Source organism: Fusarium graminearum, chromosome 1 (assembly GCF_000240135.3).
Source record: "Fusarium graminearum PH-1 chromosome 1, whole genome shotgun sequence".
Taxonomy (NCBI): Eukaryota; Fungi; Ascomycota; class Sordariomycetes; order Hypocreales; family Nectriaceae; genus Fusarium; species Fusarium graminearum.
This window is the reverse complement of record NC_026474.1, coordinates 7416317-7430556: the sequence shown is the minus strand read 5'-3', so window position 1 is coordinate 7430556 and position 14240 is coordinate 7416317. Positions and strand designations below refer to the sequence as shown.

Here is a 14240-nt window from a genome sequence, read left to right as displayed (position 1 = left end):
TGGCTTGAGCAACTTCAATCATGGTGCGAGTTGATAAAGGGCCAAGAGGGTCCATCTCCGACCTTGTAGCGAACTTACGATGGATGACTATCCTCATCTGATTGGCCCTTAGATAGAGCAACAATCTAAGTCTGTATTCGCCTCTTGTTTCTTTAGATGAGTCGAAAATATCCTGCGGGCCTTGGAATCGTAATCTCTCTGGCAAATTCTGTTGCCATTGCAGAACACGGAACTCGAGGAAATCGCGCGTCGACGTTGAAGACGCAGCTGAGGGAGAAGGGCTGAGCAGTGACTTTCGAACATCAGAGGCGATGCCACAGTAGGAAATCATCTGGTGTAAATATGCTGATGAGATACTTCCGTCCTGCTTGATCGTTAACTATCTGTCTCCGCTTCATGTGTCTAGAGTAGCCCAGTGGTACTCACATCCGGCTTGGTTTTCCGAGTGATATCGGTATCTGAAAGGGCAAATGGTAGTCCTGTACCGAAGCTCCACCTCCTGTCTAGTGTATAGACTGTCCAGAAGAACCTATCATCAATTTCATTGTCGTGACCGTTGCCGTCTTCGCAATCAAGTTCCTGGAGCAGGCGGAGAACAGTCCCTGTAGTTCTCCATGCCAGAACCTCGCGATCGACAAGGAATGAATAAACGGCCTTAAAGCCAGATGCGATTAGTACACCATACGAAATTGGGAGAAAGGGCGAGTCATGAGATTGGCGATGCTTACAGTCAGGAGCAATAACACCAAGGGTTCACGCTTAACTTGTCCAGTGTGAACTTGGACTAAAACAGTTCCATAAAGTTCTTGAATCGTAGGATCAGCCACCTCAACTGCGCTTGCGTCCTTGATACACGATAGTACTGCTAGTACAAGAAAGGCGATATCAGCAGCATACTGATGGTTAGTCCCAGGAGAAAGCTTTGGTGAAGCAGCGTCCTGTTTTGCTGCATCAATATCGTCGAGAAGCTGGCGTACGTTGAGTAGAGGGTACTGAAGGCCGACTTCTTCGTCCCAAAGTTGCAAGACTGCAATCCAAGTCTCCATGTTGAAAGCTCCGAGGGCTCCGCCTATGGATCCAACAGTCCGATATTCGATAGCTCGGCGAATCTGATCAACTCCCACAACGTTTGAGCCAGACGTTCCTGGTAGACTTCTTGTAGCATCGTTGATGACAGAACCAAAGTTATTCTCGCCCAGGCGAATATAGTAATCAAAGTTTTCAGACCTTAAAGGTGCCGAACTTGCACCAGAACAGTCACTCGAGACATCGTTTGCCAGGTCCCGTTGCTGGCGCACAGGCTTGACCATCTCCGCATCTGTTGTCGAACGGGAGATAGCCCTTGCATTCCAAGTCAGTACTTATGTAGTAATTGTGTATTTTGGTACTTGCGAGTCTCGACGTCCTGAACGATATCGCGTCGTTCGCGGATAAGAACATGTTGCTTTATGCTCACGGCAACGGTCACAGGGATTACCACCACTGCATTTGCTCTTGCGTTTTCGACATGTGTCGCTGAGATTCTCGGGTCAGCATCTGACTGACTAATAGGGCAGCACATAACGCAAGACGCTGCAATTATGATCAATGGAGCATACCAAGCTACAGTTGTGTATGCAGGTCGCCGACTCCGCTGTTTCGTTGTCTCCATATAAGCAACAGGGGCATCGGCAGTCATGGAAGTGGTTGAAGGAGAAGGCACTTGTGAATCGGAACCAAGTCTGAGATGTCGGAATGAGAGGTCTCACAGTATAAAAGAAGGAAAATAAACCAGGCGGTATGGAGAACATGGCTTAATGCGGGGTAGGGAGCTAACTGAGACACTAACTATCCGGCTATGGAAAGGATGAACACCAAGAGTTAATGACCCAATTAGCGATCAAGAATTACAGAAGCCAAACCCTAGACCAAGACCCATTATTGGAATCATGATCAAAACAAGCTGATAGAGATTTTGATCGTTGACAGAATATCCAATAATGGTGCAGAGACATTGCACATATCTATTCAAGCTGCCTGGAACTTGGCAGGGATGTCAGAAGCGCTGGTCGCTTTGATGCTAATCTCAATGCTGTTCAAAGTACCTTGGTGTTAACAAATGACATAATTAATAGGACTGCAACAATGAAATGGTCTTACATTTGCTCGAAATTGTCATCACTGAGGCGACTCAAGTCATACTCAGTTCCGTCAGGTATAACAAGGACATCAGGCCTCTGACACCCAACCTTGTCTCTTGACGCATCCCTCTTAGCAAGACCAAAGCTGTAGTCACAACCAGTGTACCGATACCCCATATCCGATATGCAAATCTGTCTGCCCCATGAATTGCCTCGCCAAGCCACGGGATTGGTACAGTTACCCCCGTTGTATGCGAGCATCCGTACTGTAAACCCGTCTCCGATATTGTAAAGACCAACAGACTGAATGGGACTGTCGATGATATCAATGCCACAGCAAGTGTTTCGTCTCAGGTTGGTGCAGACGAAGTAGCTGCCGACCCCCCCAAAACGACCGGGGCAGTTAGGCGCCGTGTAGAGGAAGGCATCTATACCTCCAACAGACATCGGGCGAGAGTGGCAACGTATGCTGTGGTTACTGCGTTATGAGAGAAACTGCTGGAACCAAGGTTGTTGGGGGATTAGAGTCGAAGATACTCTTGCATTCAGTGATATCACCAAGATGAAAATCACGCTCTTTAAAGTATTTTGTTTAGCGTCAGGATAAAATCTCTGCCTCGCGTAGATAGAGTGCTGTTTTCAACCGGCGGAGAGTTCGGTCCTTTCTCTTTCTGGAGCAGTCATACGGCAATTCAACCTCAACTATCTTTTTTCTGCGCCTGTAAGCAGCATTATATTGATAGGAAGAATTGGATAATATCCCATTCGTTGTGCAGGGTTGCATTTCGAGATCCATCATATAGGCTAATAATATGGGCACATTCATCAAGTGGTGTTCAATGTTCAATGATATAGCCAAAAGGTCCGGATTAAATACGAATGGCTTAGGAGAGCTTAATGGGAAACTACCACACAGACAAAGGTCATATCACCAAGTTGGGTACAACCCGCATAGTATACTTTAATGAAAAGGATACACCCTAAGAGATATTTAACTCAGATATTGAGCCCTACTCTATTTATCACCCATATGTTGCTTTTTGAACCAGACAACATCCAGTCCTCTTCGTGAAAGGACCATACTTGCATTGGCATGCCAAGGATTGATTGTGATGAAGCTGAAAAGTCAAGTCGCATTTCTAGAGCCAAGCAAGGACCTTGGCATGTCTCCATAACCTTTAAGACCAATATTCTTAGCGGTGTGTTCCAGTGTTAGTTACAATAGATGTGATAACTATTGCGTAACTTCTGGCACATGAGCTAGATCATTTGCTTTCATAGGACTAGGCGCAGATACATCTACCAAAAGGATTGAACAAACAGACAATTAATCACGGACCGCCATAAAACTTCCATTTGATAGGTCACCCCGCATTTCGTATAAAGGAATCGCCGGTAGGATTCTCGCAAACCCGTCAGCCAAGAACCCCAAGGGGTAAAACGTGTCGCTGCCAACCCCAACTTGACGTAAGGCTAGCATTGGCAGTCTCAAAACCGGGCTACAACTTCAAAAATAATTGTGAACTGGCGCTTGGCGGGCTGTCATCGGACTATGAAAACCTCAACGTTTTCTCCGCGCATGGTCTGATGGATTAATCCATTGTCGTTCATACTTGTATCTACTATCATCAAGACCTGTCCAGTTCTATTACAATTTCAGTCACTATGCCTACCGCTACAGAGTTCTGGGGCTTCAATGCCCATAACCTGGGTCCTCTGACGACAACATTCACGGCGCCATCCAGTTGTGCAACCGGGACAGATCATCATGTTTTTGTCAACGCAAGTGAACCCGTTAGGATTTTCGGCGTTCCTACATGCGGCCCTATGACATTTGGGGATTGCATTCCCAGCGCGAGTTCATGGGAATCCATCCATGAGCAGACCACCGAGTTTGTGCAAGGACAATATGCTTATTTCTCACCTGGCCTCGCCTGTCCTTCGGGTTGGAGTACTGTGGGAACTCTAGCACATGGTGGCGATGGTGATAACAAGGCTAGTGCCTCGGGTGCCCTGGAAAGCCCAGACTGGGATGAATTCATGCATCCCAATTACCTTCATCCAACTGAATTCTGGCTTGGGCTTTTGGAGCCCTCTGAAACTCTTGCCTATTGCTGTCCCAGGCGAGTCAATACCCTGCTTAAAGATTTCAGCCACGGCTAACAGGTGCAGTGATTACCGAGCAGATGCCTTTGGGCAGTGCGTCTCTACTATCGGGCCGACCGAGTCGTACACCTATTCCGAAATGTGCTTGACCTACAACAGAGACAAGATGCTGCCTGTCAGTACTTGGGATGGCACCACGTTGACAGATGATCGGCTGGTGTCTTTTGCTTCTGCAACAGATGAGCCAATGACGACACTAGATGATATTCTCTTGACTGGGACTGCTGTTGAGAAGTACTGGGCTATTGCAACTTATGTACCTGCTGTACAGCTGGTCTACAAGGAATCTGACAAGGATGATTCCAAAGATGATGAGAAAGAGGACGATGATAAGGATGAGGAAGATTCCAACGATGGTTCAGGCGATGACAATGCTGCTTCAGCGATCACTCCGCGATCAGGAGTTGTGAGCGTACTTGGTATTACTTTGGGACTGCTTGCAGGGGCTGGAATTCTCCTGTAGTGGTGCTTGACGATGCCCATGAGTTTTTGAACGCTTTCATTGTATCTATCTATCAATTCTTGTTCATTAGTACAATGTATCTTATTTTTTCTCTAAAGTCTCTGAGTTAAATATTATGAATTACTTCCACGAGCAGTGGAGCATGAATGTCCTAAACATCGTCAGGTTGTCCCGAACTACCCCTGCCACCCCGTATAAGTAAGCTCTCGTGAGCGACTGATCATACACGGATAGAAACGTTCCCTTATTTCAGAAACGGCGAAGGTCAGTATGTAGGCCCAATGACGTGTTTTCAAGCACAACTGATCTTTTCTGTTCAATGTACAATACGGCAATATTGGCAACATACAGACGAACGTGAAGATTAGCTTGCGTAAGATAGTTTCACAAACCCTTGTCATCTGATATTATCCGGGGCCTCAATGGTCTCGCCAACACTTGAAACCTCCGAATCCCTAGCTTCGCTCCTGTTACATCCGGCCTAGTTCACATCCGAGTTCCAGGTTACGAAGCTCCACCATAGGATTAAATCGCCAAGGGAAAGCTTAGCTGTAGATCGGTAGGATCTGAAACTCCAACACGTAAATTAAATTCACTTTCTGGGGTAACTTGATACTTCAAACGAACCAAGCTTGGCGTTTGGTGTCTCAGCAATGTTTACGAAGATAAGCTTTTCTCGCAGAATCTATTTCGAGATTGATCTTACGATCTGGTGCTATAGAAAATGTGTTGGGTTGTTGTGATTGCATTTTCCCTATAAGAAGTGTGCTGTTCGATGTAGTTTGACTTTTATCATCAGCTCATCAAACCAACACTTCTAGACTAAAAGAATCGCTTGACGCGACATTTCCTTTCTTCAATTCTGCAAGCAGTCCGGTTTTACTGTTTTTTTTTACTGATCTTTTTTTCACTTTTTCGTATTTCCCTCCTCCAATTTACTGCTGCGCGGTATTTCTCATCCAGTATCTTCTCTCTTAATCAACATGTTTTTCACCAACGTTGTTGTCGGCGTCTTGGCTGCTCAAGCTGTTTCAAATACCGCAGGACCCCGCCCAGCACAGGCTGGCAAGTATGCAGTATGTATTTCTGTCTCTTTCCTCCGGACTAAGCTAACGCGATACCAGGCCTTGATGGCTGTTGCTGCCCTACCAGTCTCTGGTGCACCTTTGATGGGGCTCATCGAGCCAAGATTTGTAAGTGCCAGTCTATTGCTTTTGCTCTCTCTCTCTCTCTCTCGCTAACAATCATGTAGTCTAATTACAAGAGAGGCCGGGATGCTGAGCGTGGGCAAGAAGCACAGAACGATGATCAGGAGCAAGATGATCAGGACCAGTCGGAGGCTGAAGACGAACAAGATGACCAGGACGAACAAGGCGGCAAACAGAAGAACAACGGCCAGAACAACCAAGGCAACAACCAAGGCGATAACCAAGGCAACGATGACCAAGGTAATGGTCAAAACGACAACCAAAACAACGATAATCAGAACGGAGGACAAAATGGCAATGATGGCAATGGCCAAGGCAACGGTGGAAACCAGAAAGGCGACAATGGCAACAATGGCAACAATGGCAACAATGGTAACAATGGTAACAATGGTAACAATGGTAACAACATGGCCACTGAGACTCTTGTCACCGAAACCCAGACTGATGCAGCCGCCACTGATGCAGCCGCCACTGATGCAGCCGCCACTGATGTCGCCGCTACTGATGCTGCTGCCACTGATGCTGCCGACGCTACCCAGGATGCTGCTGTTACAGAAACCGCTTCTCTTGTTGTTGGAACTGGAGCCGCAAATGGGACTGCTGCTGCTACAACTACTGATGCTGCGGCCACAGCTGCCCCCACAGCTTGCAAGGCAAAGAACGGCAACAAGAACGGCAACAACAATGGCAACAATGATGGTAATGGCAATGGCAACGACAACGGTAACAACAACGACAACGCCAACGACGGTAATGGAAACGGAAATGACAACGGTAACGACAATGCCGCCGACAATGGCAATGGCGCCGGTAACGCAGACGACAAGAACGCTGGTGATGCTGCCAACAACGGTGATGCGGCCAACGGTGATGCAGCCAACGGTGATGCGGCCAACGGTGATGCAGCCAACGGTGATGCAGCCAACGGTGATGCAGCCAACGACAACGCTGGTGGAAACAACAAGGATGATGCCGCCAACAATGGGGATGCTGCTCAAGGAGACAACGCAAAGGATAATGCTGGAAACAAGAACGGCAATGCTGGAAATGCAAATGGCGATAATGCAAAGGACAATGCCGGCAACGCTGGTAACGCAGCTGATGGTAACAATGCTGCGGACGACAATGCTGCGGACGACAACGCCCAGGATGGCAACGCCCAAGGCGGCAATGATGCGGCCAACAACGGTGACAATGCGGCCAAGGACGGAGCCAAGGCAGGTGACAATGCCAATGGCAATGCTGCCTGCAAGGCCAAGCGCGGTATCCTCGGCGATCTTCTTTCGAAACTGCAAGGAGGTGCTGCCGCTGGGGATGATGCTGCAGCTGATTGCAACAACTAAGCTAATGTTGCGGCATTCTGATGGGTACTAAATACCTTTGGGGGATCTTCCGAGCGGTGGCAGCCGGTCTGCTGGTACAAGACTGGTATCACGGTTCATGAAGGGTGCTGGACACCAACGGGCTGGCCCAGGATCTTACCAAGATAATTCCCTACATATCAATACTACCTAATAATGTAATTCACCATGAACAACATACCTGCATCACTGAAAACCTAGTAAACACAGATGGAGAGTATTGAAAGCATTGTAAAATGAATAATTATAATTGTTTTCACTAAGGTGTGACTATCTATAAAATAACGTGTTAAGAGTACGTGAGCCAACCATGCCAGGCATTCCTCATACGCTCGGCTCGATCCACAGTCAGATAGGCTGAGTTGGCTAACCTCTGCTGCAACTCCTTAAACTTGGCTGTTGGTGCGCCCTTCTCAAACAACATGTCTAGCTCGAGGTAAGACAGACCCTGAGTCTCTGGTAGACGGAAATAGCAGTACAGGAAACAAAGGAAAGCCGTGGCGGCATAAACAAAACACGACTTGCCCTGCATGTTCCATGCAGTTGGGTTCAGCATCTGAGGAACCACCACGTTATTGATGATCATGAAGATGTTGTAAATGACACGTGCGAGAGCAATGGTCTTGACGCGCAGACGGGTTGACGGAATCTCGGCAACGATGACGTAGCATGTTGGACCGATGCTGAGGTTGTAAAGAAAGGTTGTTGTGATGAGGATTGCTCCGAGTGCCCAATTGAGACCCTTTTTACCATCGAGCACAATCGACACAACACCACCAGCGGTAAGCATGACGACGGCGGCACCGAGGCCAGCAAGATACAGCTTACGACGACCGATATGAGACAGCAAGAACCAAGAGATGATACCTCCAACCAAGGCCATTCCGTACATGCCGGTGGACAAGCTGAATGACTTGGAAGAGTCAAAGCCGGCTTGTTCAAGGAAATAAGGTGCATAGCCAGTCAGGATCCAGCCACAAAGAGCTTGGACGGACCAGACCATGCACGAGATCTCGGTACGACGTAGGTTTGCACCTTTGAACAGGTCTAAATAGCTTGAGCCGCCGTAGTTGAGCTTGCGTTCAATGCGATTGGTATGTTCCATGACAGCAATGGTATCATCGATATCAAGCTGAGATTGCTTGGTGAGGCGCTGAAGAGCGTGTCTGGCCTCGACTTTGCGCTCACGACGGATAAGCCACCCTAGTATGTTTGTTAGGCTTATGCTTGTAAGTTGGGAGGGAGAGTGAACTTACAAGGACTTTCCGGCGCAAACATGATGCCAATGAGAAGAGGGATGGCAAAGGCCCATTGTAGAGCGAACGGTAGACGGTAAGACCATTCAGATTCGTTGTGGACCAGGGATCGTAAGACACCAGTGCCGAGAAGCTGACCAATGACCCAGCACATGTTGACATTGCTGAGAAGACAGGCTCGGATGGCTGATGGTACGACTTCAGCAGCATATGTGGCTGCGAGGGTCTGAATGACACCCCATGAGATACCTGTCAGTCATGGTTAGTACAAGGAGTCATGGAACAACGGCGAAGGAAGGGTATGGTACGGTTTAGGACTTACCACAAAGAGCTTGAGAAGCAACCAATACAGCAATGTTGTGAGCAAAGAAGGCTGGAAAGACAGCGATGCACATCCATGCAAGACTGATGAGCATCATCTTCTTGTACCCGATGCTGTATGTGATCCATCCATGCAACAACAGACCAATGACTTCACAAGCAATGGCAGACACTTGCAGTGCTGTTTGCCAAAGCGGAGAGATCTCGTAGAGTGGCCCGTTCGGCGTATCAAACAACTCGCCATAGCGTTCTCGAAAGGCAGGAAAAGCTACGAACCCGGCAACAAGACTCTTGTCGTACCCCTCCATGACGACAGTGAGGAAGAGAAGTAAAGACCAGAAGATAGCTTTGGGGAATTGCCTACAGCAACTCAGGATGGTCATGTCCTTTTCGTTATTGAGCGCACGACGCACTTTCTCGCCTGTGTCGTCGGAACTGTGTGATCCACGAGGAAGCCATAGTATCTCGACAGCGTTATTGTTGGGGTGGTTCTCTGGAAGGTCGAAAGCGGTGGATGCATCTTGGATGACGGGGACTTGGTTGCCTTCTGGGTCGTGAACCTTTGTCTCGATTTCGGTGACACGAAGGATAGCTTTGGACTGAACAGGTAGGAGGACTATCTCATCTTTACTACCATTGTCCGAAGAGGATGATTTCCCCGAGCCGAACATGATGATCGTAAAGAGAGACTGAGATTAAAAGAGAGATTAAAAAGGAGTGGATGCCATGGGGCGGTTTAGATGATTGATGTCATCCGATATGAGACTGTCAGATGCAGGTCCTGGTTCAGGTTCTGGTTGCATTTATCCCGCGGACACAGACAGGCATATATAGGATCGACAACACATGGACCCTCTCAGTTAGAACTTGGGATGAGTGTGCGTGCTTTCACCTCTTGCATAAATAACTAGCTGGGGTAATTGCCCCATGCACCCCCAAGTTGGATGTCGTCGTCGGTAGCAAAGTAATAGCTTGAGACTACGTACAAATATAACGGCGGTTCTTCGGCGCTGCTCACTTTTCTCCATGGGCAGAGAGTGGATACTTTGATGAGAAACTGGAGAAGAAAGAAAGGGTCGAACCAGAAAAGAATAAGACTAGCTGGACATTTTCCCCAATGGGTTTGGTTCTTGCGGGGGAGCGTTTGAGGGGCAGAAGCGAAGGGGAACATAGCAAAAGAAAGCAGAAAACACCATTCAGTCGTGTTACACCGTTGATGGATGATTCCCCAGGGGTTCTAGAAGCTTGGACAGAGCTTCGATCATCTAAAGACGATGCGGCTCTTTGCTAAAGCTGTTTTCTTTTTTTTACAACTGCCTGTCGATCTCCCTGGAACGTGGCACAGGTAAGGATCGCATGACACGGCACCAGCATCTTAGGCTCAAGCCAACATTCTGTTGCTATTGTACCGGGGGCCCGGATCAGCAAATAGAACTGTTCTAGATCCGATCCTTCGTGTCTTGTCACTTGATTCTTAGAGTCAATAGTAGCACGACTAGTACACCTTACCTCCCTCTTCAGGAAATGCACAATCCTTGAAACGTAATAATTTAGGTAACTGTCAAAGAGCCTCATTATACAAGAAAGAGCTTTCTCGGGTGCTTGTCTCACCATGAGTCCACAACTGATTTCGTATCCACTCCCTTCATCCCATGGGGAACTGGAATTGTGTGTGGGGATTGGCTCGGAAGAAAGGAGAGTCGATGAGTCTAGTCTAGCTTGGCTTTAGTCTGGGGCCCCCTATTACGTACTGACAGTCAGACACACTGGACTGACTTCTCTGTTGGACTTTCAGCCCCGAGAAGACAGCATCAGCAGGTCGACACTGTGTGGCGTGGCGTTATGATTGCGCCCGTTCTGGCTAAAAAGGATTTTCGCCAGCCCCTGCTTGTCATGCAAACGCCAGCTGAAGAAGTACGGTCCATTTGACAGTGACTCTCCCCCAATTGCAATTACCCGTGACAGACGTGACGCAAACTAAAGATTTCCAAAGCCCTTTAAAGTCCTTCTACGGCCTCCCCGAGAAACGTCCAGTCTGTTCTCTGTTTGAGATCTTCAGCGCTCGGGAAAGCGTCCCGGATCTGCTGAGGCCAAACCATTATTCTACACAGGCCAAATCGAGTTATGGCCTCCGTCTGGCTTGTGACATGTTGATCCACCGTTATTAGCCGAGCCTGGCCCTGTTCTGTCATCAATTCTCGTGCTAACCATCAAGGGATGTTATTTCCGAGGGGCATTGGTTCGCATCGGATTATGTCGGCTTGCTTGATTTTAACCCACAGCACGATAACTACCAACGGCTGAAGTGATTGAGAATGCATCAGCCAAGAGATGATGTGCCATAGATGCAGATCAAGCGCATGTGCTAGTGACCTAGTCTTGTCTTTTCCTGGTGTTCTCCTGGCTAATGCGGAGGGTTGGTCTTTGAAACTACCAAAACGGTGATGGCGGATGGTCGACGCCATGTGTCTCTTCGGCGCGTCTCGGATTTAGGTTTAATACGACATATTTAGACAAGAGTGAGGCTAGAACGCGGCAAACGTGTGTGTGCGTACCCTAGAGCGTACATGCGCGTCTTGCTGTTGAAACAAATTGGACAGTGCTGTATTTGGGATGATTTAATCAGAGATAAGGTAAAGAGACAGAAGAAATATGACGTTTTTTGTGAGTCTTACGTGTTCATGTACGGGCGCTGGAAAAGGGCGAAAAGTGACAATTTGACATTTCAGTTGACCGGGATGGTAGTGATTTTGGTTTAGCCTATTCCCTTGAAGTTGAAACAACTCAGCCGTGAACAGATTCAATATATCCAAAGACAAGATTATTAACGCACTGAAACATTCAACTATCCAGATAAGTGACGTTACGAATATAGATTAATTTGTTTATTTATTCGCGGCTTTATGAGTATAGAAGCAATTGGTGTCTGAGACAACGCGAGACGATCTTGAATTCCCCAGATTTTGTTGTCAATAAATCACAACCGCTAAGAAATGACGTAGACTAGTGACCTTTTTTCGCGAGGAATATTTATTCGGCCCTTCTCGTGGAATGTTGAGGGGAAATAGAGTTGGCGATACCATGCGGGCCTAGACGTGGGTTAACGGCCCTTTTACTGTCAAAATGAGGAGGCGGGGACTTGACAGAATCCGGGGTTGAAACGGCAATGCAGATAGAGATAAGAAGTCACAATCTACAAAAGGATGATTAAAATAGATCTGTTGTCAATAGTCGTAATAGCAAGAGAAGATATTTGCGTGCTACACATAGTATCCGCAGTCTACAGCATATTATAACTCGAGACCCACAATGAAAAGTGCCGCGATAATCTCTGATGATCTTCGTTATGAAAAGTACCGTAGTTGCGGCAGTCAAAAGGGGTAGCAATGTAACCTATATGATGCGAGAACTTACAACGCCAATCATGGCTCATTGGTTGTCCAAGGATCGAAACCTTAGACATCACAATCTAAAGCCATGCAGAACGAGATTATTCTCCTCTACCGATGCGAGCATAATTAAAGTTGAGAATGTGAACAAAGAATAACAAAATAATGCCTTAGGCCAACGTGGCATGTATGCACGCAATAGGTGCTGAACGAATTAACGGTATGCAGTAAAATCATTTACTTTATCGCACTCTAAGCACGGTTTACATATATCCAAGCCCGTCGATAGTTAACCCACAACATAAAATCATACCCCCAAATCACCAAACACCTATACCGTTCTAGCTCATCATGCTGCAACCTTGAGAACACAACGGCCTGCGACCTGACCAGTCGCCAACTTGTGTACCCAATCATCAAGATCCTCAAGTTTGCCCTTTGACAGAATCGGCTATAATCAATCAGTAAAAGAACATCAATACCTCATAGATAATGCACTCACGTGAACAAGCCCTCTGGCAGTAAATTCAAGAGCTTCCTCAACATCCTTCATACTTCCCGTGACACTCCCCACAATCTTCAGCCTTCGCAGCGCGACAAGCATCGGCGGCGCGCCAGCAAGAACGGTTGGGTCCTGGGGAAGTCCTACAGCAACGACTGTTCCATTTGGACGAAGATAGTTTGGGGCTGATTCATACGCTGCTCGGGTTGCGGCTGTGACGATGACGCCGTGAGCACCGTGTGTAGTGACCTTGAGTACTTGGGTTGCAATGTCTTTGGTGGTCTTGAAGTCGATAAAGACTTCAGCTCCGAGTTTGAGGCATAAGTCGCGCTTCTCGTCACCGCCGTCAATGGCAATGACACGCATGCCCATTGCTTTGGCATATTGGATTGCGAAGTGGCCGAGACCTCCGCCTGCACCAGGAATGACTAGCCACTGTCCTGGAGTAACTCCGGATCTGGTAACCAAGTTAGGACATTCTGAAAGTAAATGATATCTTGACTCACCTCTTGCAAGCAGTATACGCGGTAACACCACCACACATAATAGGTCCAGCCTCTTCATCAGTAACACCATCAGGTAGTTTCGATGAATATTTCCCATCCGCAACGACGTACTCCTGGAATGTCCCCGGCACTGAAAACCCACTGTTTGTCTGCTCCGGGCAATGCACCTCATCGGAGCCAACCATACAAAAGTCGCACTCACCGCAAACGCTAGCAATCCACTTCACACCAGCTCGATCACCAATCTTCCATCGCTGCTCCATACCTTGACCCACTGCTACAACAGATCCGGCTCCCTCGTGGCCGGCAATACCATTGGTGACGTCCTTCATACAGATGCCAAAGTCGCTCCATTCATCGTGGAGAAGAGATTTGTCTGAGCCGCAGAGACCGGTCCAATTGACCTTGACGAGAATTTGGCCCGGACCTGGGCTAGGTACGGGGACGGTCTTGATGGGAGCTCTTGCATCTGGGCCGGATCCTTGACGGACTGCTGCGCGTTGTTGAGATGGAATTTGTACAGACATGTTTAAGATATAGTGAGAAGATTGAAAATATTATTAGATCGGTGATTTTGGTATTGGCAATAGAACGAAACATCAGATTAGGAGGGAAATCGGGATATTTATTCACATCTTCACGAACGTCATAACATACGATAGGTAACCGAGGCATCGTATCATTTGAGACACGGGATTGTGTTACCGTGTCTTTTATCACGTTATCCAATTATATGTGAGACATCATGTTAGAAATCTCTATCTACAAGAAAACAGCCAATAATTGAGTACTCTGAGACCGAGGTACGGGTAACAGACACCCGAATACCAGAAGGATTCCTATCAGGAAAATGAAATTATGACAAAAGCAAGGATATCAGCTGTAACGATCGAGAACGGACGAGTCAGATAGTCTTAGGTGGTCTGAGAACCCCTCATGACCTGCGGA

The 14240-nt window shown here is 47.5% G+C and overlaps 6 protein-coding genes across 6 annotated transcripts; 2 read left to right on the top strand and 4 right to left on the bottom strand.

Moving 5' to 3' along the window:
• Positions 1-784: 784 nt before the first annotated feature.
• On the bottom strand, positions 785-1310 carry FGSG_12117 (uncharacterized protein; the record flags this gene model as incomplete). Its single annotated transcript, XM_011319902.1, has 2 exons — positions 785-865; positions 978-1310. The coding sequence occupies 2 exons, from the start codon at positions 1308-1310 to the stop codon at positions 785-787; spliced, it is 414 nt and encodes a 137-aa protein (XP_011318204.1).
• A 697-nt stretch (positions 1311-2007) lies between these two features.
• On the bottom strand, positions 2008-2567 carry FGSG_12116 (uncharacterized protein; the record flags this gene model as incomplete). The annotated part of the gene is made up of 2 exons (XM_011319901.1): positions 2008-2071; positions 2140-2567. 2 exons carry the CDS (start codon positions 2565-2567, stop codon positions 2008-2010), a joined length of 492 nt encoding a protein of 163 aa, XP_011318203.1.
• A 1218-nt stretch (positions 2568-3785) lies between these two features.
• Positions 3786-4749, top strand: FGSG_02294 (uncharacterized protein; the record flags this gene model as incomplete). Its single annotated transcript, XM_011319900.1, has 2 exons — positions 3786-4247; positions 4321-4749. 2 exons carry the CDS (start codon positions 3786-3788, stop codon positions 4747-4749), a joined length of 891 nt encoding a protein of 296 aa, XP_011318202.1.
• A 983-nt stretch (positions 4750-5732) lies between these two features.
• FGSG_02293 (uncharacterized protein) lies at positions 5733-7300 on the top strand (the record flags this gene model as incomplete). The annotated part of the gene is made up of 3 exons (XM_011319899.1): positions 5733-5825; positions 5874-5942; positions 6002-7300. The coding sequence occupies 3 exons, from the start codon at positions 5733-5735 to the stop codon at positions 7298-7300; spliced, it is 1461 nt and encodes a 486-aa protein (XP_011318201.1).
• Positions 7301-7607: 307 nt separating this feature from the next.
• FGSG_02292 (uncharacterized protein) lies at positions 7608-9566 on the bottom strand (the record flags this gene model as incomplete). The annotated part of the gene is made up of 4 exons (XM_011319898.1): positions 7608-8521; positions 8575-8823; positions 8897-8905; positions 9041-9566. 4 exons carry the CDS (start codon positions 9564-9566, stop codon positions 7608-7610), a joined length of 1698 nt encoding a protein of 565 aa, XP_011318200.1.
• A 2939-nt stretch (positions 9567-12505) lies between these two features.
• Positions 12506-13819, bottom strand: FGSG_02291 (uncharacterized protein; the record flags this gene model as incomplete). The annotated part of the gene is made up of 3 exons (XM_011319897.1): positions 12506-12735; positions 12787-13243; positions 13293-13819. The coding sequence occupies 3 exons, from the start codon at positions 13817-13819 to the stop codon at positions 12634-12636; spliced, it is 1086 nt and encodes a 361-aa protein (XP_011318199.1). The 3' UTR covers positions 12506-12633.
• Positions 13820-14240: the final 421 nt, after the last annotated feature.